Source organism: Lampetra fluviatilis, chromosome 26 (assembly GCF_964198595.1).
Source record: "Lampetra fluviatilis chromosome 26, kcLamFluv1.1, whole genome shotgun sequence".
Classification (NCBI taxonomy): Eukaryota; Metazoa; Chordata; class Hyperoartia; order Petromyzontiformes; family Petromyzontidae; genus Lampetra; species Lampetra fluviatilis.
In genome coordinates, this window is record NC_136300.1 from 8,213,388 (window position 1) to 8,235,881 (window position 22,494).

A 22,494-nucleotide genomic window follows, 5' to 3' on the forward strand; every position below is an offset into this window, starting at 1 on the left:
GTTCTGCATGGGCCTTCTCTCTGGGTTCTACGGTTACCTCCCATAGTAAGCAAAACAAAACAAAGTAGCCGGTATTGACCCAAATATCCCAAAACTGGAAAATTACTTGATTGGGATGACACGGCTGTAACCTCGTCCCCGATGAAGAAAACGGGGCAGAGTCAGGATCTTTATTTAGAAGCTCCTTTTTCACAGATGTGCGGTATGGGCACGAGGTCAGCAAATTACAGCAACAGAAAACTTTTTCGGGGAGAGCAAAACTCTCACCCCGAAAAATAGCATCGACATCGAGTGAGGTTCTCCCGGGTGAACAGGCGTAATCATTGTAATTGTAATACTAATAATAGTTGCGGGGAATGTTCAATCGGACCGGCTCAATACAAGGACCTCGGTGAGATGCCCCCCAGTGTGATGCCTCCTGGTGCGATGGGAAGGCGCCGCCGTGCATCGTGGGAATCTTTCAGCACGATTTAGCATTTCTTCAACGACTCGTTACATTACGTACAGTTGTTATCGCTCAAGGCTGTGCGCTAATCGCATTTCCTAGAAAAATGTGCTGCAGGGTGCTTCTCAAGCACTGGGTGATAATTTGCGTGCATAATTAAAAAAACCCCACGGTATTGTTTTCAAATGATTTCCCCAACATTACAGTGTTAATTACCAGCGCTGTGGAGTAATGGTTACCATACTGGACTTGCAATCCAGTCGTCACTGGCTCGACTCAAACTCGTGGCGTGGCAGTTGTAACAATACGTTTCTTAAATCCCCCGTGCCACCGCCGTTCATCCAGCAGCATCAATGGGTTCGCCACGTCTGAATGCATGGAAGAGTAGGCCAAGTGCACGCTCGAAGGGCTTCCGAGAGCTCCCTCTTGTGGATGCTATCCTGCCATCAGTGTCGTGAGCAGGCAGTTTCATTGCTGCACCTTTACCTTTTGTTTCAAGATTATTTACCCATAAGAATAGATTTTCCCCTTTTTTTGGCAACAAAACAGGTGTTAAGATGTTAAATCACCAAACTGAAACGTTTTGCAAGGAATCATGTCTGCATTAACCACAGATGCTTGTGAAAATACAAACAAAAAACACACGCTCTGACAGTATATGCATTGTCTTTGAAACTGATTGGTCCACACCAGACAGCTTTCTTTAGAGGACGCCAAAAAGCCTTTTGGCGTCCTCTGGTCTAACACTGTTTGAGATTAGGCTCTAAAAAAAGCTGTCTCCGGTGTGGACCAATCAGTTTCAAAGACAATGCATATACTGTCAGAGCATGTTTTTTTGTTTGTATTTTCACCACAAGTGTATGTGGTTAATGCAGACATGATTCCTTGCAAAAGGTTTCTGTTTGGTGATTTAACATCTTAACACCTGTTTTGTTGCCAGAAAAAAGGGGAAAACCTATTCTTATATTTTGACACTGGCAAAGGAGGTCCCATGATTATTTACCATAACTATATTATTTCTTGCCAGAGATGGGCATCTTTGCTATGAGCTCAGAACAGAGGCATGTTTAATGGTATTTATTATTTTTTGTATTCAGGCATAGATTTAAATTTTACAATATTTATTGTAAAAATAATGTACAGATCTTTGTCAGTCCACAGATGGATGAAGGCCTCCCCATGTTGTATCAGTCATGGGGACTTTTTAACAATACGTCGCGATGCTGGTCAGTGCAGGTTGGATGTGGGGCCCAGTGAAGATTTCACTCGCCACTGATGTTACCTCTGGCCAGAAAACTCAGGTGGCGAGGGTCACAGTGCAGGGTGCTCACTAAATGTGCCACTATTCCCCCGTGAATTACAACTGAACTACGGAGGCAACGTCTTAATAATTTTGCATGGTGGGTAAATACGTGAATTATGGTTGTCATTCACAACCTTTATTTTTTTTAGACATGTTTGGTAATTTTGCATGTGAATATGGGCTCCTTGTAACTCCACTCCGTATTGCAGAACACGCACAGTGCACGAGCTATCCTTTATGCATAATTTAAAGAAAGTAACGTGAAATTTTCATTGTCAAAGAAACCAGGCCGTACTCTTTGGTTTTTTCGGTAAAGTCACGTAGGTTAAAAAGAAAACAAATACATTTAACCACGACGTTTCGGAGGCAACACAAGCCTCCATCTTAAAACATTCTATTACCTATGTAACTTTACCGAGTATGTATCCTTGCAGTCACGAAAGCTTCAAATCTAGAATTAAAACCAGGTCATGCTGGAGGTGCTGTGCCCATTGATCTTCACAAAAACGCAAGCGGACTCATAGTAGTGGGGATAGAGCGTTGCCCCCTCGCGCACCTGGGTTTTTCTCCTGGTGGTCCGCTTTCCTCCCGCACGTATAAACACTCGCCGTTGATTGCCTGAAAGCGAGTCCTACGACTCGATGGGGCTTCGCTGGACGAACGAGAGCGCGCGTTATTTTACCCGCGTCGTCACCAACAACAACGCGGGTGCTTTCCCGCCCCGTCTCCCCCGCCAGCCCCGGAGCGGCAGAGCGACGACCCGTCCGCGCGGCCCTCCGGCCTCTCGCGCCTCCTGGCGAGAGCCCTGCGCGCCCGCCGCGGGGCCCGGCCCGGGGAGCGTCCAGCCGGCGAGGTGCCGGTCGCCGCTCCGTGCCGGCACGCGGCCGCGGGCTGCTCGCACGACGCCGCCTCGCATGCCGAGCGGCGAGCGCACGAGCGGAGCTGCGACTTCCGCCCTGGCGCATGCCCCTGCCCCGGGGCCACGTGCCCGTGGCGAGGCCCCGTCAAGGACGTGAAGGCCCACCTGCAGGCCGCTCACGACACCATCGGCACCCTGCAGGTAGGTCGGGCGGCAGCGGCACTCAGGAGTCTGCGTGCTCGTCTCGTTCCGCGCAAAGTGTGGCTCGTTGTTTATGATGATGATCCTCGGTTCGGGTTGGTGAGACTTCGATTTGGAGCTCTGTCGAAGGGCAATTGACCGAAAAGGATCCTCCTAAAAACTCGCCGTGAGACTCACGCGAGGATGTTGCTGATAGGTGAATAAAAACCGTGACGGCACAACGGCGAGAGTGAGCAGTCGTACGATCGCGGAAAGAATTCCTCGCAGTGTGTTTCCGGGTCGTACCCCCCCCTCCCCCCCCATGCCGTTCGACATATTGTCCGACGTTTCGCTTCACGTCCTGGGAGCTTCTTCGGGGGAGCGAAACGTCGGACATCGTGCCGAACAACATGCGGTATGACCTGAAAACAAAACGGAGAGCCGTGCAGCAACACAACAGCGGAAACCTGCGCAGCGGCGTCAAGGGAGAGCGGGTCCCGGTGTAGTGGAAAATGCTGCCGTGCCTTTCCTTACCACCAGTACGTGCTGTGCTTCCTCAGCGCGGATCTCAGGGGCAGTTAATTGGGAACAGGTGAACATTTGCTGCTCGCTGCCAAGTCACTCGGCTCAATGTAATTTCCTGCGTGCGAGCGGAGAAACGTGTTTTCGCACGGCGGGTGACACATGCCATCAGCAATTGTAGTTGCAGTCTACCGGTGTAGGCATTTGTTAAATAAATGAACAACATCACTTTACGGCCAACAGAGTGAAGGATGTGCCCTGATGTATTTACCGTCTACCGCCACTCGCCTGCGCAAGGAGGGATGTGCGGAGCGTCGCTACCGGATGTTACCGAGGTGGCTGGGTGGATCGGAGAGAGCCAAATAGTCGATTCTAGATTTGAAGCTTTCGTGACTGCAAGGATTCATACTCTTAGTTCTTTCGGTAAAGTCACATAGGTAAAAAATGAAATTAAAATTGATAAAAATAAAACAATAAAATTACGACGTTTCGGAGGCAACACAAGCTTCCGTCTTCAGGTGAAACTGTCACAGCAAAATATCTGTATCAAGTGAAGAGAAGTCCCAAGAGGCACGACCTTATATACTGGCTGGCTTATCTACTTCTGCCATCTACATTACAAAGGCTCAGTTCCAGCAGCAGTACTGACCATCTCACAACTCTTCCTCTCCCGCGGCCCATCTTGGCTTCTCCCCCCTTAACCAGTATATAAGGTCGTGCCTCTTGGGACTTCTCTTCACTTGATACAGATATTTTGCTGTGACAGTTTCACCTGAAGACGGAAGCTTGTGTTGCCTCCGAAACGTCGTGATTTTCTTGTTTTATTTTTATTAATATTAATTTAATTTTTTACCTACGTGACTTTACCGAAAGAGGTCCTGGGTTGGGATCCGGGTTTCAGCCGATTGTGGTTGAACCATTTTCTCAAGCGTAGCAGCGAATCGATGGCCTCAGTGTGCCGACTGCACACACACCGCAATCAAACTATTAGACTGCTTTTATTTTACCAGGTAAGGGCACACTGAGCTATTTTTCAGAAGTGTCCTGGCTATCACAAATGATCGCCCAACGAAGTTGCCTATCGTGGGGAAATTTATAGCAGCCAAATACTTGAAACGCATGTTTCTAAATGTGGAGGAAACCGGAGGACCTGGAGAAAAATCCACGCGACCACGGGGAGAACAGGGTCAGGATCGAACCTACGACCTCCTGTATAACATTCACAAAGCAGGTTGCGAGTTCAAAAATCCTAGTTCAGGCTCGACACAGCCGATTATCCCTTCAAGGTCAATAAATTGAGTCGCACTTTGTGTAAAATTATCAGTGGCTATTCCTGTGAAGAAGAGGCCTTCCCCATCAAGAGAGTGTGGATTTCTGCTGCATTTACGAGTTGAGCGAGCGACACTTTAATCTGAAACATGCAGTCGCCATGTCTCAAAATAGGAGTCTTGTTATTGAGCGTATGTGTGTGTGCATGCGGCTGTGTGTGGGGGAGTGGTGGCGCAGTGGGTAGCGCGTTCCAACCCCGTTCACGGCGGTAGTGTAGCGGTTGGCGCGCTGCGCTACGAACCCGGCGATCCGGGTTCAATTCCTTCTCGCGGCTGTCAATTAGTGGCGATCATCTGAACCGGCCCTGGGAATCCCCGAGGTCGACTCAGCCTTAAATGAGTATCAGGTGTGGTGTGTAAACATTGCCACTTGGGAGACACAGGCGGCCGGGCGTGGTGCTAACCACCTACCCCCTCGTGTTCCTTGTCGGCCTTCATAGGTGCTCACTTAACAGCACTTGCCCCAACAGTCTGTTGAGGCTATACGGAGGATCTTTGTTTTTTCGGTGGAGAGCGGTGGCACAATGGATAGCACATTCGATTTCCGCTCACAGCCCACATCAGTGGTGAATATCTGAACCGGTTCTGGGTTTCCCTTAGGTAGACTCGGCATTAAACGAGTACGTGGTGCGATGCATGTGAACAAAAACGCGACCAGGCGTGGTGCTGGCCACACCACCCCCTCGTGTGCCGTGCCGGCCTTCTTTAGGTGCACGCAAACATAACTTGCCCCAACGGTCTTTAAAGGCTACGTGGGGGACCTTTGTCGTTGTGTGGAACGGTGGCACAGTACTGCACTATGCCATACATCTGGGTTTCATCCACCACCAAGGATAATGTCAGCGGTGTGCTAACATCTGAACGTGCCTTGGGTTATTTCTAGGTCAACTCCGCCTTAAATTCTTGTCTGGTGTGGCGTGTAAATATCAGCAATGGGAAGACAAAGGTGGTTAGGCATGGAGCTGGCCACACTTCCTCATCATGTGCTTGCCAGCTTGAATAGGTGCTCACTAAAACACACACCGACAGTGTACGTATCTATATGGGGGTTCTTTGTATTTTGCGCATGGATATACACGAATAGACCAACTCGAAAGTTACAAACGTTGGGAATGTACAGCGCAGTATCTTGGCAAATGTTCTCTATCGCGCTTGTCTTGAAATTGGGCTCAATTTGTAGCAGAATTGTGCAATCAGGAAAATGTACAATGTGCAGCAATCGTTGCGGAGGATGGCGTGTGTTGCTATTTTGAGGTGATACGAAAATATTCTGTAGAAATCGCGGAGAGCTTCGTACTCCTTGTTACATTCCGCATCATGTGCAGTTAACAACATTCACTCTGGCGCTTGGGACTTAGACCCAATATCGTAACAATTACGGCTACTCCAACCGTAGTGATTTTAAGATCCGGACAATTCTTACGGCCGTCATGAGAGCGGAACGACAGCCACGAGAAGCTACGCGGTCTCACTTTGACGCCTATGCTTGCCCACGTTGCGCACGGGAAACTCCTCTTCACCTGTATCTTCTCGACCAGGGGGAAAACATCATGTTCCTGGCAAGTGGCGTGGACCTGCCTGGCAGCGCCAGCTGGGCGATGATGCAATCCTGCCTGGGGCAGGTGTTCCTCTTGGTGCTGGAGAAGGAGCCGGCGTGGGGAGCGCAAGCCGAGTTGAGGAGCGAACCGGGCAAGGACCCGAGGGCGAAAGCGGACGAACGGCAGCGCGGCCAGGCACGTGACGCCCCGGCCCCCGGGCATCCCCTACGACGGCGGGAAGTGGCCTCTCCGAGGGAACAGGGATTCGTCCGGCCCCAGGGCCGAGGAGCGTCGTCGTGGCAGGAAGCGGCCGCCCCCCCCGGACGCCCGGAAGTCGGTCCCGTCCCACCGCCCGACGGGAGGGACGTCGCCCATCCCGGGGTCCGGCGGGACGGCGGGCGGGACGGCGGGCGGGTCGGCCCAGCTCCCAGACCCTACGGAGCGCCGGCCTCTGGCGACCGGACAGGCACGCCGCCCGCGCCACCCCGCGCGGGGGCCGCTCCGCGCGTCTGCACCGGCGTGTCGCTGGGGCCCGGCGGGTGCGGCCACGCCCCGTGCCAGCAGCACTTCCTGGCCGCCGTGGCGCTGATCGGCAGCCCCGAGCAAGCCGAGGCCTTCAGCTACCGGCTCGAGCTGAAGGCGGAGGGGGCGCGGAGGCAGCGGCTCTGCTGGGAGGCGCCGGTGCGCTCGGTGTGGGACGACAGCGCGTCGCCCGCGCTCGCCAAAGGCGGCGACTGCCTGACCTTCGGCGCCAGCTTGGCGTGCGTGTTCACCGCCGAGCACAGCCTGGCCATCGGCGTCCGAATCACCAAGCGTTGAGCGGGCGATCACCAAGCGTTGAGCGGGCAATCACCAAGCGTTGAGCGGGCAATCACCAAGCGTTGAGCGGGCAATCACCAAGCGTTGAGCGGGCGATCACCAAGCGTTGAGCGGGCAGCGTTGAGCGGGTGTTCACCAAGCGTTGAGCGGGCAATCACCAAGCGTTGAGCGGGCGATCACCAAGCGTTGAGCGGGCAGCGTTGAGCGGGTGTTCACCAAGCATTGAGCGGGCGATCACCAAGCGTTGAGCGGGCGATCACCAAGCGTTGAGCGGGCGATCACCAAGCGTTGAGCGGGCAATCACCAAGCGTTGAGCGGGCAATCACCAAGCGTTGAGCGGGCGATCACCAAGCGTTGAGCGGGCAATCACCAAGCGTTGAGCGGGCAATCACCAAGCGTTGAGCGGGCGATCACCAAGCGTTGAGCGGGCATTCGCCAGCGTCGAGCTCCCGTAACAGCAGCACGGAACTGCCGGACGACGTGGTTGCATCCGCGTAAGCACTTGCGTACAAGCACTGACCGGGAGTTGACTTCTTAACGCTGCCCTCGTCATCAGCCACGACCGATTCACGGCTGGATTAAGGCCGTCACCCTCCCACGATCCTCGGGTGTCATACAACACTCGGCACCCGCGCACGAGCAGATTTTGTTACTCCGTCTCCGCGGTGAACGTCCTCTCGTATGCACAACATTGCCTTGTGTGACAGGATAAAACATAAAACAGACTCATGTTTTTTGGGTTATCACCCCTCTCGAGGGCAGAAGAGGGCACGGACGTTAACTGACCTTTAGCTGGAGATCAAACATTTTGGTGTGGTGCTTCGAAAAGCCAGCAGTGTTTGCAAGGCCTCCACACTGTAGCGTGTGATTTCTAATCGCACGCCAGTCATCTATTCTGTCGTCATCGCACGCCGTCTCTTTTTCTGGTATCATGGAAATTTTACCGACGTGGGTCGCGGGGTTATTTCTATCGGAACGTTAAATCAACGGTCGCATAACAATGATGGGAAGATCTGCTCAATTGTAATGATGGAAAATCCTCACAATTTTTCCCCAGTGTAAGTATTATTTTTTGCATGAATGATTTACATTCCAAATGCGTCCGATGTTTTCCCCCTCGTAAATATTGGAACGCTTTGACCAAATACTTTGTTTAAAGATTTCTCCGTGCTCATGTAAGCGGTGGTGCGAAATGTAAATAATTAAAATGAAGGCCGAACTCACGCAGTGCTCATCGCATGATGCCAGGGGAGGGTTACAATATCAGCTTACGCACAGTGGCAGGCACACATCATCGCCCCGCCGTGAAATATCACGCCTCTGTCCTCTTTAAGACTTCAACAGCGGTGTGGTCATCATCATCAGCAGCAGCTGCTATGGTCTAGCCACTGCTAGACGATCTCCCCATCCCTCACAGCTCGGTGATACCATGTGACCTCGTGCACATGAAATTATCTCATTGCTGCAACTCTCTGCGGTGGCTCTCATCCCGTCCTCACTTGGAATTCATTCTGCCTCCAGTCTTGCCCATCGGCCATCATCCCTTACCGTGTGATGAGTCATGCCCAATCCCAGCTACTTTTAACCAATCGATATGATGTCTGTGATGTGCATCGCTCACCTGACCCATCTGTCTCTCAGTGTAATGCCAACTTTTGTTCAGTGTTCATGGTCAGCGGTCATGCTCCTCACCCTCACCCATGCACTTATTGAAAACTCTCCTCCTACAGGCACATTGGTGGTGTGCCGCTGTTCGTTGCAGAACTTTTGCTGCCAATAGGGGAAGCTTGCAACCAGTCTTGTACGTGTCTCTCAATCGTGAGAAATGAACATTCCACAAGGATCGACGTGATATGTGGATAATTATCTGCGTGACTGAATGTTATTTTTCCAGACAGCAACTTGTCCGCTCCACCCATTACAATGCATGCGGAGTCAATTGCCAGCTCATGATTTATAGTTTACGTGAACAAGGTTGTAATTGTTGACAAAAGGGCGGGCCCGACATGTACTCGATACGACTGCACAGGTAAAGGCGCAGCCCTGCAAGTGCTTTGCGTATGCCACTGCTTGTGGATGGACCTCCACTGGCCAAGTTACCCACACCTTACCCCACCGCACACGACCTGGCGCTCGACTAACCGCGGTGCACCCACGGTTAGTAGCTCGCCAGTCAGTCGAACGGGGGGGGGTGGGGTTAAGAAACATTCACATCGTTTCACAACTGTCGCACCGGGAGGCTGAATTGAACGGGCGACCTCGGGGATTGCACGTTCATCGTGCGAACTGCTACACCGCTGTGGCAGCGTCCGTCCGTACTCGAGCACGGCACGCTATGTGTCACCCGTCCGTTTAACCGCAGCTTCATTGCTTTAACAGCGGCGGCGCGGCTGCTGCTGCTGCTTCTCAGCAGAGCTCACCTTGCAAGTGTTGTTCGAGGACGACGATCGGATTGCTGATAATGGTCTTCGAATCGCATTCGGTGGCATCTGCTGAAGGGGGTGGATAATGTCGTCACCATCGCCTCCCCAGCTCGAAATGCATCGCACACGCACGGCGCTGTGGTGTGAGCCTTACAAGCAGCGTGGCAGTAGTAAAATGGCGAGAACCATTTAATTATTACAGTAAATATTATGGCCAGCCTCAACGAGTAGATGATGTGATTGACAATTATCCAGCCATTATGGTGCATCTCTGTAATATAAATGGATCTCTGCTCCCAGCCGCCTCATCGCCCCCGCACTATAATGAGATTCAAATAATTTGTTGAGTGCTCCATTGAATAATTAGTTTAATTATTGTACGCACTCCCTCTGTTTTGGTATAATTTCTGTTCAATATGCGAACTGTAATAAATGTACTTTTACCTGATCACGTATTTGCATGGTCGTTGCTTATACATTCAACATTGCTCGTTCCTACATGGAAGAATGAAAGCTTCCGCAAGCGAAGATTTTTTTTTATCTTTTCCGTTGACCAGTATTTGCTTAGAAAGATGGAAAGCAAACATGTATTATCTCCTGCAGCCGTTGGTTTTTCCCCCCTACCCATTGCTATGAGACTACCTTGAAATTATTCACCTTCAAATTAATTTAAGGGTCAGTGGAAGGCCAACAAGACTTCTATTTCAGAGGTGGGTCCAAAGGTCGGGGAGCGGTGATTTCCCACCCCCCATTGAGACCCTGAAGATTGGTATTTGTATCGATATACCAGAGAAAATACAACCCATGTATTATTATTAATGTAGGGGGCCCTATTTGTAAAATGTTACATTTTATGACTGCCCCAACCGCCTTGGTGAAGCTTCTGGAACGGCGTCTAATGCTTTATATTATCGTACGGGCATCCTCGATGTGCGAAACAAAATGCGTTCACTGAAAAGTTGTCCATAAAAGCGACGTTCTGAAACACCGTATCTTAGCTCTCCCCCCTTTCTCTCTCTCTCTCAATTCACTTCCATTGCGCGATAGCCGCTGGCGTGTGACGCGGACAGGCCGTGGATGGATTGTCCGCCTGGGCGGTCAGTGTGTGTCGCCTAAATTGCAGCACCTTTTGAAGAGAGTTGCGTTTGAAGATGAAGTTAAATTTCTCACCTGTGGTTTTAAGCGCCATAAGCAAACCACGGCTTCCTTTGATGAGGTGCCGCACACGGAGATTTGCAATGATTGTAATACAAAAAAAGGTCGGAAAACAGCAACGTGTGTTACTTCAACTCAAACGAAGCCATTCATCTGTAATTATAGTAATTATCGGTGATGTATATATACTCGTAGTAAGCCACATTTATTCCACGTGTTAAAAAAACATCAAGGTTCTGAATGACCGTAATCCATATTAACACCTTTTATTATACCTTCAACCAGCCCAGGTGGCACACGTAAAGACAAAGATCCCCTGTACAGCCTAACCAACTGTTGGGGCAAGTGCTGATCTACGTTATAGCGAGGAGTACTTATGAACTCCGGCACAGTGAACAAGAGGGGATAGTGCGGCTAGCACCACGCATTTGTCTCTCCACTGCTGATGTATTTACACACCGCAATAGGTAGATTTGAAGCTTTCGTGACTGCAAGGATTCATACTCTTAAGTTTTTTCGGTAAAGTCACGTAGGTAAAAAAATAATAATAAATGAAAATAACTCAATTAAATCACGACGTTTTGGAGGCAACACTTGATACAGTAAATTTAGCTATGACGATCCCACCTGAAGACGGAGACTTGTGTTGCCTCCGAAACGTCGTGATTTAATTGAGTTATTTTCCTTTTTTGTCCTTTTTTTTCCTACTTGACTTTACCGAAAAAACCTAAGAGTATACCGCAATAGGTAATCATTTCGGGCTTTTATCTCACCGGAACGTTTCTGCAGTAATTCAAAGTGGTTGGAGGGGGTGGTAATGAATGTGTGCTTAGGGCCCCAATGGGCCAACGACACCACTCACATTTCTCGCCTGTTTTTGCAAGAGGTTGTTGCTGCTAGAATCGTGTTTCCTCTTGGAATTCTGAGGCCTGGAGAAATACGACTTCTTATTATGAGTCAGTGACGGATCCACGGGAAGAGAGAGAGGGGAGGAGGGGGGATATGCACCAGAGGAAATATGTTATTATGCTGGTAGGAACTTCCTGGTTACACCAGCCCACAGTGGTTTATTGTGTCCGTCGTGCAGGGAGGGGCTGGGTGGGGAGGGAGGTGGAGAGTGGGGAGGGGCTGGGTGGGGAGGGTGGGGCTGGGTGGGGAGGGGAGGGGCTAGGTGGGGAGGGGCTGGGTGGGGAGGGGAGGGTGGGGAGGGGCTGGGTGGGGAGGGGCTGGGTGGGGAGGGTGGGGAGGGGCTGCGAGGGGAGGGTGGGGAGGGGCTGGGTGGGGAGGGGCTGGTCACCCCGTGGTGCCCTTATAAAACTCAACGTTTCACCTACTCACGCCGGCTTGTGCCCGCCCTCACAGTCGGGCATATTTGCGGAATACACCACGCCGCCGTTGACCCTGGCCATTGACCGAGCAAGACAACGTTCCTACCAGCTCCCTCCGCAAGAATGTGTTTAATGTAGGGACCAATTGAAAATGTAGAAATTTGAGGACACCCAAACCTTCCCCTTGGTAAAGTTGTACCGTATCTAGCTCACTCTGGAAGTATCACGCTGCTGATGGCTGGTTTATCTGCTGCAGGGAATCACGAAACCATGACTCGCGTTGTTAGCGATGATGTTATTTTCACTGTTTGCTGATAATGCACGAGACTCGCCCTGGTCCCCTTGAGTTAAACAACATCTGGTTAAACTAAATAAACTTTTAGATCTACATTATATTTACCAGCAGCATTACTTTATCGCACACCAAATAGGATGTATTTGTTTTGCATTCCTTTTCTGTTGAGACACGTACATAACTGACGCAGATATTTAGTGTGTTTAAATACCCATGAAGTTCCGACTGCAGCGAACCAAGATGTTCTTAACGTTAGAAGAGGGATCATTCGAGAGACGCACATTGTCTGCCCTCTACTGACATGTATGTGCATAGCAACCTGCCGTTCGCGCATATGCAAGGCACGTGGAGAAAACGTATGGCATGATGTGTTCCTAAGTTTGATTTGTTTTAATACAGGTAGGAACAACAGGTTCCACACTGCCCACCAGGGATTATTTGTCTGTCTGTCGTGCATTTGGGGAGGGGAGGGTGGGAGGGTTGGGGCTGGGAGGAAAGGGGAGGGTGGGGAGGGGTTGGGTGGGGAAGGTGGGGAGGGGCTGGGTGGGGAGGGTGGGGAGGGGCTGAGTGGGGAGGGTGGGGAGGGGCTGGGTGGGGAGGGTGGGGCTGGGGGGGGGGCTGGTCACCCCGTGGTGTCCTTATAAAACTCAACGTTTAACCTACACACTACACTATACACGACACGATACACTACACTTATACAGGTAGGAACAACAAGTTCCACACTGCCCACCAGGGATTATTTGTCTGTCTGTCGTGCATATTTGTCTGTCGTGCACGAAGGCGCTGTCCAACCAAGTCCCTACCTGCCCACTCAGAAGGAACGTGTTATATTTAGGTTTCATTTGCAGAAAAAAATTAGTATATCCTAAAATATTGGCAACATATGAATAAATAGGTTTTTAATACGTTTGTTAAAGCTATTGCCGAAAATGAAATGCGTGTAACTGCTACTCAAACGGCAAGAAGACCGTGCGACCTTTATCTGCGTGTTGTCAGTGCCCGCCAGACCCGGACCAATCGATCGCACGCACTATCCAACCAGAGTTGGACATCCTGTCCGGGATGTGAAAGAGCTGCGTCTTCCACAGGCACAATCAGAATCAGCAGTATCATGACATGTGTTTATACTGGAAGAATCCGAAGAGCTATGAAGCTTCTTCTTGGTTCTTTCGGTAAAGTCACGTCGAAGGAAAATAATAAAATAAAACATAATAAAATAATTCTCACGACGTTTCGGCCACAACGCAAGCAGCCGTCTTCAGGTGGAGACATAGTCTGTCTACTTGACAGAGTCTGTCTAGACAGAGTCTGTCTACTTGACAGACCTGTTCTCCACCTGAAGACGGCTGCTTGCGTTGTGGCCGAAACGTCGTGAGAATTATTTTATTATGTTTTATTTGTATTATTTTATTATTTTACTTCTACGTGACTTTACCGAAAGAACCAAGAAGATGAATCCCTGCAGTCACGAAAGCTTGAAATCAAAAGCTATGAAGCTCTTTTTTCACAGATGTCCACTGCTTTTTTTCGCAAGCAGTGGAACATCCACAACATCTTGAGATGCAATATGGTACTGTACTTATATGTTTGGTAATTGAACATGTTTAATTCCTCTGGATTTTATAATTTAATGTTGTCGAGAATTGAGGATACATTAAATTACATTTTTAATAGGTTGCCCATAATTGAGAATATGCTAAATAGGTTTATGAAATATATTCTAAATGAAACATATACTGGACGGTATATATATAGTATATATAAAAATAAAACATAGCAACAGATATCATGCCATACATATAGCTATGATGGTGTTGCATCCTCTAGTGTATATCGAGGCCCTTTGAGTTCCCATCTGTCTCCATGTGTGCCATATCGCAAGCACATCTTGCAAAAGCACAGCACCTCCGATTAGCACCATTGGCTACGTGCGGTGCGAAAGAAGTTCAACATACAGCACTGTACATATCAATAACAAATCAACTCACAACATTCGCGAGCCCCAATTGAATACGGGCTCGGTAACAGCCTGGATTCGAACCCAAAACTCAGTGGTTGGGGTTAGACCTCTCGCTACTGTGAGCCCTGAGCAGAGGTCGCAACCGGGTATCCGATACCCGTACCATACCCGATACCCGGCTACCCGTACCCAGCCGGGTACGGGTACCCGTTTGCGACCCTGGTGCGGCCGGGTACGGGTACGGGTAGGCCGTGAGTCACTGGTGAGTAACTGTTTGTCACTCATTTCCCAACGTCTTGTCTCTTCTCACAATTCAAGTTCCTAGAATCAACCCACCCGCGCCTGCAACATGGCTTCATCCCAGAGGTCGTAATCAGGTACCCGATACCCGTACCCTACCCGTACCCGGCCGGGTACGGGTAGGGTACGGGTACGGCCGGGTACGGGTACCCGTTTGCGACCCTGGTGCGGCCGGGTACGGGTAAGGAATCAAAACCCGTTTGCGACCTCTGGTCCTGAGCCACCCAACCGCCTCAGTCAATTACGCTTCAGAAGCAGTCAGTTTGAGATTACATTTATGTAGGATTTGGCCTGCCGTTGAATGTTAAAATGTATTCGCAAGAGCATGGGAGGAATTGTCCGTTGAAAACTAACAGCCCTAAGTCGTAACTCTGCACATCAAACGGCGCTGTGGGCAATATCCTCAGCTGCTGCCAAAACATCTGCACTCTCTGGGGCTCTTATTTCAAAGCGAAGGTTTTGACGGATTACGGTGAACAAAATGAGCTGCCTCGGACCATCAAATCTGCTGGGATTTGCACAATTTTGTTGTTTTATTCCTCTGCCAGATTGGTTGGCGAGGTTATTACGATCGTGTTACGGTCTCCCTCTCTCTCTCTCTGGCGGTTCAATTGATCTTTCCAGCTCCGTTATGAGCTCTCCGTACTGAGCTATTCACACAAGCTGGTGTGCTTCTCTGCATAAGGAGACTTGCAACTTCATTTGCGTAATCATTCGCAACGTGTTTACATTGATATGAAATGTTTCCTAACAATGATCTCGGTCCCTTTCTTATCATCAGAGCTGAATTTCTCACGGGATGCTTTCCAGGCCGCTGGTAGACTGGAGTTTTGAAATGTTTGACCTAGATTATCTCTTGAGGTGGAGCATCTCATTTACAAGGGTGACCAGCCAGAACCAAAGCGAGGGGAATACTGGATGTTGTGTGCCGGTGTGGACATATTTTATAGGTTGCCTACCAAGCCAGACGGAGCTGAAATCAAGCCCTGCTTATCAGTACTCAACTCTATCAAATGTCGTACTGTAAGCATATGGTATTGTGCTATGCGGCATAGATTACGACTATGATATTGGTGATGTGTTTGGGAAGGTGAGCGACGAGGAAGATGGAGTTGGGATGAGGTTAGGGTGAGGTGCAGTACGGTGTAGTAACTTTGTCAGAATCGGAAATTGGAACCGAGGCTCTTCTAGCTGGGAGGCACAAGTGTTACCACTACGCCACCAGTGGCCTACAGAGACTCATCTCTTGCGCTCCCCGTGGTGGCAGTGCTGCGGTGTCACCACGGCTCATTTACAAAAGGGCACGTGGTGGCAGTGCTGTGGACGATTTGGGCTGAGATCACAGCGTTTATGTTCATTTTCGTTTCTTCGGAAAGCCGATACAGGTCTGGCCACCCGATGCGTGGACGGTAACGCGATCGCGGCTCGCCGCAGACAATCGCGGTTCTGACCCGGCAGGTTGCCCTGGTCAATAAAAAAGGTGTATTAACCATATTCTTAGGTTTTTTCGGTAAAGTCACGTAGGTAAAAACATTAAAAAGTAAAATAAAATAAAAATAAAAATCACGACGTTTCGGAGGCAACACAAGCTTCCGTCTTCAGGTGGTACCGTCACAGCCACGACAGCTGTATCAAGTAAATGAGATATTGCAGGAGTTACCACTGCGTCTATATAAACACGTTAAAGACACCATGACGCCATTCGATACCGGTAGGCCAAACATTACTTCCTTGGGAATTACACGTAGCAACTACGACAGCCTGTGTCTGTGGAACAGCATCTTCGTGATAGCCCGCGCTATAAGAATGGCGTGAGCACCACATGTACTAAATCAATATTATTCAAACATAAGCACTTACAATTATTCCCCCGTGATCTTACATGTGAATGTTTAACTCTGGTCAATAGGTTCCTCAGGTCTCGACTTATAAGGTTGTGCATTCCTGTATTAATCTATTTGTATGTTGAACTTCTTTCGCACCGTACGTAGCCAAACGTGCTAATTGGAGATGTGGGGAGAGGACAACAAACTAAACACAAAATCAGTTTCAAAGAAATGAGTTTTCAATCTATATTTAAAAAGTACATAGCTTCAGTAGCTTCCTAAGATCGAGGAAATGCAGTTAAGTATTGTGATATTATTGAGTGTTGATTAAATTCCCTGGTTGCTAATTACACATACGTTTTATTAAAATGTCGTAATTATATCCTAAACTAATTCGTTATTATCTGTACGTCAGACACCACCTCCCCTCCAATTGCCCGGCTTCGAGAGGTGTTCCTGCACGCGTAGTGGCCGTATTTGATTCGCTCAACGTTCAAAATCCAGACAAACGCCAATGTCCAACAATGACGGCCCTTTTCTCATTAGGAGGCTATTTCTGCTGCCCTCACTCCGTGCGCTCGTTAGTCACGCGACTGTCACTCAGATTACTCAAGCCGGCACGCACGGGCTCGTCATCTCTGAGCGACAACACCAGATGCGACTGAGCAATCACTGGGTGGGGAGGGGGGTCACATTCCGTGAAGTCCAAGTCCACCGGACCAGAAACGAATCTTTTTTTTAGATGGTGATGAAAATTGGATGTGAGACGTGCTCCACTCCAAAAGACGCATCAGCCCAAAACACATCTCCAGAGGTTAGCAATGTGAACCATAGGATTTTTTTTCAGGCGAACAAGAATCCCCACGGGAATGAAAATGGAATTTTTTTTTTAAGTGGCCGAGATGCTATGCGGTGTACAATTATAGATTATAATTGCTACTCTGTCACGCATTGCTCTCGCTATCCAAGATTACTTGGTTCACGAACATCTAAGTTCTGCTGGATGTCGTAATAGGCATCGTGGAATGAAATTCAGTGCCCTGTAATAAGATGTCACCCATTCGACGGTGGCATTTTCAGCTGCCGTGTGACAAACACAGTTTTGCTCTCGGTGTAAAAACACCGTGCCTTCTATAAGGCAGGGGGGGAGGTGTGGCGCAGCGGTTATCACACTGCCCAATGAGCCCGGTCACCTGAGTTTGATTCCCGGCTAGGGAAAAAAACCAAATCACTTGCAATGTGCCCAATGGTGTCAAATCTTGGAGGTTAATCAGGTGTTGAGCCTGGTGAGTGCACGTATGTGTGACAACGATCCACAAATCGGTTTGTCATCGGGCCTCTGTGGCTACGTGATCGGCAACAGAGGGCAGTGCAGCACCATGCAGTGTTGTACCGTATTCATGAACTCCCATACCTTCACCAGTCAGCCATGGGCACATGGTCAACGTCGCATCCAGCAGAGGACTGACGAAGGGCTGGTGCAGCAATTGTTTCCCATGAGCCAAGTAACGTCACGATGACTGACTTTGAAATATCGTTCATTGTACTCATGTTTATGTTAAGATTAGCTTTTCTAGCCAATAATGTACCCAGGAAACATGGAACGTTGGCCCAATGGTTCCAACCACATGCCAACATTCACCCAACGTTGCATGTTCACTGGGTAGAGAAATGGATTCCAGCACAACATCTCAATATCATAGACATGACCCATTAATTAATCTCATTCACTGTGCCTAAAACTCATTTGTTTTTAGAAAAACAAATTAAGGACGTTTAATTATCTGTTAGTTTCTGGACGAGGGCCCGATCTTGTCGCAGATTTGAACCTGGACATCGCTTGGGTAGTCGACCAGCAAACTGTAAAGCAGACGTTGTAAGCTGCACCCGTTGACAGCAGAGGGCAGTACAGCAACAATGATTGGTGTGAAAAGGACGTCATCCAGCAGTGGATTGACAAAGGGCTGCACACGTACGGAGATGTGCAAATACTGTATTTGTTGCGGTCTTGAACAGAATACCATATTTTTAAAGTAAGCATCAATATCTTTATCTGTAAAATGTATTTCCAAAGACCAAACTTTTGTTACTGTAATTAAAGGCATGCACTTATGCATAAAAATGAAACCCATCACAGTTTTTTTATTAGTACTGGACGGAAATGCGTCTAAATCCTCCACACTTAGTGAAACTATTACTCACAACAGTGTAATAGATACAGCTGCAGGCAACGGTAATTGGTTAAAATGGGCAAAATGGGCAGGGCCGTCCCAAGACGGAATGCGGGGCCCGGGCCAAATCCCACTGTGGGTATCCCCGACGCCTGCAAAACGAAGCAGACGTGTTCCATCTGACATCGTGACGTCGAAGCGCGTGCCCCCCCCCCCCCCCGAAGCGCGAAGCCCCCCAAAGCGCGGGGCCCGGGGCGGTCGCCCCAATTCGCCGTAGGTGATCACCATGAGCTATACAGATGTATCAGTCGGTGGGCTACTGCTGCTGCCAGGATTGCGTGGTGGTCAACAAAGGCCGTGTGTTGTACTGCACTTCTATGATCCGTGCCTTTTGCCAACCGGTACGGACCAGCGTGGTTGAAGTGTGGTCCTATGGCTAATCAAATGTCACGCAATCATGGAACACGGTGTGTGCAGCGTGATCCATTTATAGATACCACACTGAATTCTAATGTCAACATATTCGTCAATAGCACTGTGGCCTGGAAAGGGAAAATATAAAATAGGCGACGTCTTGTGCAATGATCCTTCTTCATTGCATATCATGGTTGTCCGGTTTTTGTTGTTGTTTTTGGTTGTGCATCACTGCCAAATAATTAGTTTCATTTGTTATTGACCAGAAAATGTTTAAAAATTATTGTCGTGGGGTATCTATAAATGGATCGCCCTGCGTACCAGTCGACTTACATTTCCATGAAAATTAACACAAGGGGCCGTCCATAAATGACATCTCGCACCTTGGGGGGGGGGGTCAGACATTTGTGACGATGTGTGACGAGGGGGGGAGGTGAGAAATATGACGTCACATCAAAATGCGCAACTTTAAATAAATCTAGAATTGTTATAACAACACAAATTTATATAACAACACTCCTACAACATCAGAGTGCAGCGCCACATTAAACACGCACTACAATGACAATAGTTAAAAGCGATTTGAAGCATATTTTAATTTATATTTGGGGGGGGGCAGAGCTTTGTGACGTCATATTTGAGGGGGGGGTCGGACTTTTTATGACGCCGTGTATCGAGGGGTGGCGAGTCAAAAATCGTCCAAAATCGCGTGACGTCATTTATGGACGGCCCCTTATCAGGAAAACAATGGATAACGAAGACGTTTAAACATTGGTAATAGGTTAGCTACGTATACCCGATTGTTATAATGTAAATATTTTGAAAAAAACAAGAATAGGTTTTACCCTTTCTGGCAATAAAACAAATCTAGAATAAAACAGTTGTTAAGATGTTCAAACATCAAACAGAAACCTTTTGCAAGGAACCATGCCTGCATTAACCACACGTATGTGAACATGCAAACAATCATGCCCTTATAATAATACATGATGCATTGCCCCATGTTGTAGCTGCTCACCCCGAGCTTTAACGGCTCTGATAGGTGCATGGTCTTTGTACTGGTCGCCTTTTGCCATTGTTCTCTACTCTGACACTGGTAGTGAGACTAGCCCTAAAGAAGGCTCTCTGGTGTAGGACAATCAGTTTCAAAGACCATGGATCATATACAAGGTGCTTCAAAAACATGTTAACACTTTTTATGGGACTGTGGTTTTTAATGGGAAAAAAAAAATACACTGTAACCTTCTTGATTTGAAGCTTTCGTGACTGCAGGAATCCATACTCTTTGGTTCTTTCGGTAGAAAAATAATCGATCACGACGTTTCGATCGCAACACACGCAATCGTCATCAGGTGAGACAACAACAACAGCAAGAAAACTGCTGAAGTAGTGTAACATGATAACACATGGAATGTTAACCGCTTCAAAAAGTCAAATAGTCTCCCACTTGTTCGCCATCGTTGTCAACGCGTGCCTGGGATCTTCTCCAGGTGGTCTCCAGAGCTCGGAGGCACAACATTTATTGTGGTTATTATTGCAAATTCTCAGAAGTGTTCACATTTTTTGAAACACCGTGCGTTAACAGATGATGTTTTGTTTGCATGTTCACCACAAGCACCGTGAGTGGTTAATGCAGACTTGGTTCCTTGCAAAAGGTTTCTGTTTGGTGTGTGGACATCTTTAACAACTGTTTTATTGCCAGAAATGGTAAGAACTATTCTTATTTTTTCATACTTTTATACTGGCAAAAAGGTCCCATTTTGTACATAGTTTGTCGAGCAATTCAGCACAGTACATTCTTCAAGAAAAAAATCGCAACACTAATCGCGATACGATATGTTGCGAAAAAAGGACGATACGAATATCGTGGGCATCATATCGTAAGCGCGTGGCTCTATCGTAGTTACCGAAATGGCCAGAGAAGGGTGGGGTAGTGGGGGAGGGGGTAAGGAGGGGGTAGGGTGGTAAGGGGGGAGAGTAGTGGGGGGGGGAGAGTAGTGGGGGGGGAGAGTAGTGGGGGGGGGGAAGAGTAGTGGGGGGGGAAGAGTAGTGGGGGGGGAGAGAGTAGTGTGGGGGGGGAGAGTAGTGTGGGGGGGAGAGTAGTGTGGGGGGGGGAGAGTAGTGGGGGGGAGAGTAGTGGGGGAGGGAGAGTAGTGGGGGGGGAGAGTAGTGTGGGGGGGAGAGTAGTGTGGGGGGGGAAGAGTAGTGTGGGGGGGGAAGAGTAGTGGGGGGGGGGGGGAGAGTAGTGGGGGGGGAGAGTAGTGGGGGGGGGAGAGTAGTGGGGGGGGGAAGAGTAGTGGGGGGGGAAGAGTAGTGGGGGGGGAGAGAGTAGTGTGGGGGGGGAGAGTAGTGTGGGGGGGAGAGTAGTGTGGGGGGGGGAGAGTAGTGGGGGGGGAGAGTAGTGGGGGGGGGAGAGTAGTGGGGGGGGGAGAGTAGTGTGGGGGGGAGAGTAGTGGGGGGGGAGAGTAGTGTGGGGGGGAGAGTAGTGGAGGGGGGGAGAGTAGTGGGGGGGGAAAGTAGTGGGGTGGGGGGGAGAGTAGCGAAGGAAAACCTCTGATCTGGCAACAGCCGCGTGGCGGCCATGTCCCTGGAATCCGCAGTCCGCTTCGGGCCCCACGCGTGGAGGAGGCGGAAGCGCGCGCGGACCCCCATCAAGGTGCGCCCGGCCCAGCCTCCCGCCGCGACTTCTCCCCGCAACGCTCCCCTACAACCACCCCCTCCCCCCCCTCAGAGGCTGTCTTTTAGCCGGCAACAACAGGTGAGTTCATGTCGTCGTCATCCTGAGTCCCGGCGTGGTTGTTTTGTGTGTTGTGCGGTAACGGGTTTTTTTTTTGGGGGGGTGGGGTGCCGATTCACCCCGGCCCGTGTGAGGTGAGTCGAGCCCAGGTGAGATTTCAGGCAAGACCGAGGCTGCCCCCACTCCCCGGAGCGGAGCTAGGCCGCGGCGCAAACCGCTAACAAAGTTGATGGGGTCGAGACGGAGGCGAAGCGAACGGCAGCAGCGGTAGATTTTTGCGCTGCCGTGGGCCATTCGCCTTGGGACAGTGGGTTGAGTTTGAAGGGGGGGCGATGCGTAAGAGCAGCCAGCGGGTGGCGTGAGATTAGTTCGTGGCGGCGTGTGAGAGATGCGGGGTGATGGGTGGGTCGGTGGGTGAGTGAGTGAGGCAAGGGGATTTGCTTTGTTCGCGGTAAGTAAAAGTCCGCCGTGGAATAACGAGATCGTCAACAGCGGCGAGGCTCGAATGCGTGAGAATAATTGGAAGTTTGCGGAACAAGGTGGTTGAGTGAGAGCGCGAGATAGTTGGAGGGGATTTATAACTTCGCTAAGCGACACGCCATCGCACGGGACTGCGTGCGCATTGCATCCCGTGTACACAAATTGGTGTTTGGTGTGTCTGTGACGGAATCTAATTATATTGGCGGAGTGTTTTGTTGTTGCACGGTTCTATGAACATTGCGCTAAATTTCGATTTAAAGCTTTCGTGACTGCAGGGATTCATCTTCTTGGTTCTTTCGGTAAAGTCACGTAGAAGGGAAATAATAAAATAATAAAAATAAAACATAATAAAATAATTCTAACGACGTTTCGGCCACAACGCAAGCAGCCGTCCTCAGGTGAAGAACA

At 49.4% G+C, this 22,494-nt stretch overlaps 2 protein-coding genes across 4 annotated transcripts in view; both read left to right on the forward strand.

Moving 5' to 3' along the window:
- The window catches only part of LOC144942025 (uncharacterized), a 29,236-nt gene extending 19,377 nt beyond the window's left edge, over window positions 1-9,859 (forward strand). Inside the window, exons 4-5 of the mRNA XM_078868640.1 lie at window positions 2,486-2,808; window positions 6,176-9,859. Of these exons, the coding sequence (XP_078724766.1) occupies window positions 2,486-2,808; window positions 6,176-6,994 (1,142 nt within the window). The 3' untranslated portion in view covers window positions 6,995-9,859. The remainder of the gene's footprint in view (window positions 1-2,485; window positions 2,809-6,175) is intronic.
- Window positions 9,860-21,401: 11,542 nt separating this feature from the next.
- LOC144942027 (engulfment and cell motility protein 1-like) overlaps window positions 21,402-22,494 on the forward strand; it is a 66,386-nt gene continuing 65,293 nt past the window's right edge. For 2 of the 3 annotated variants that reach the window (XM_078868641.1, XM_078868643.1), the window contains exon 1: window positions 21,402-21,627. The gene's annotated coding sequence lies outside the window, so the exon portion shown is untranslated. Of the gene's footprint in view, window positions 21,628-22,012; window positions 22,058-22,494 lie in introns of those variants that run through there. The other variant, XM_078868642.1, reaches the window with a different exon arrangement.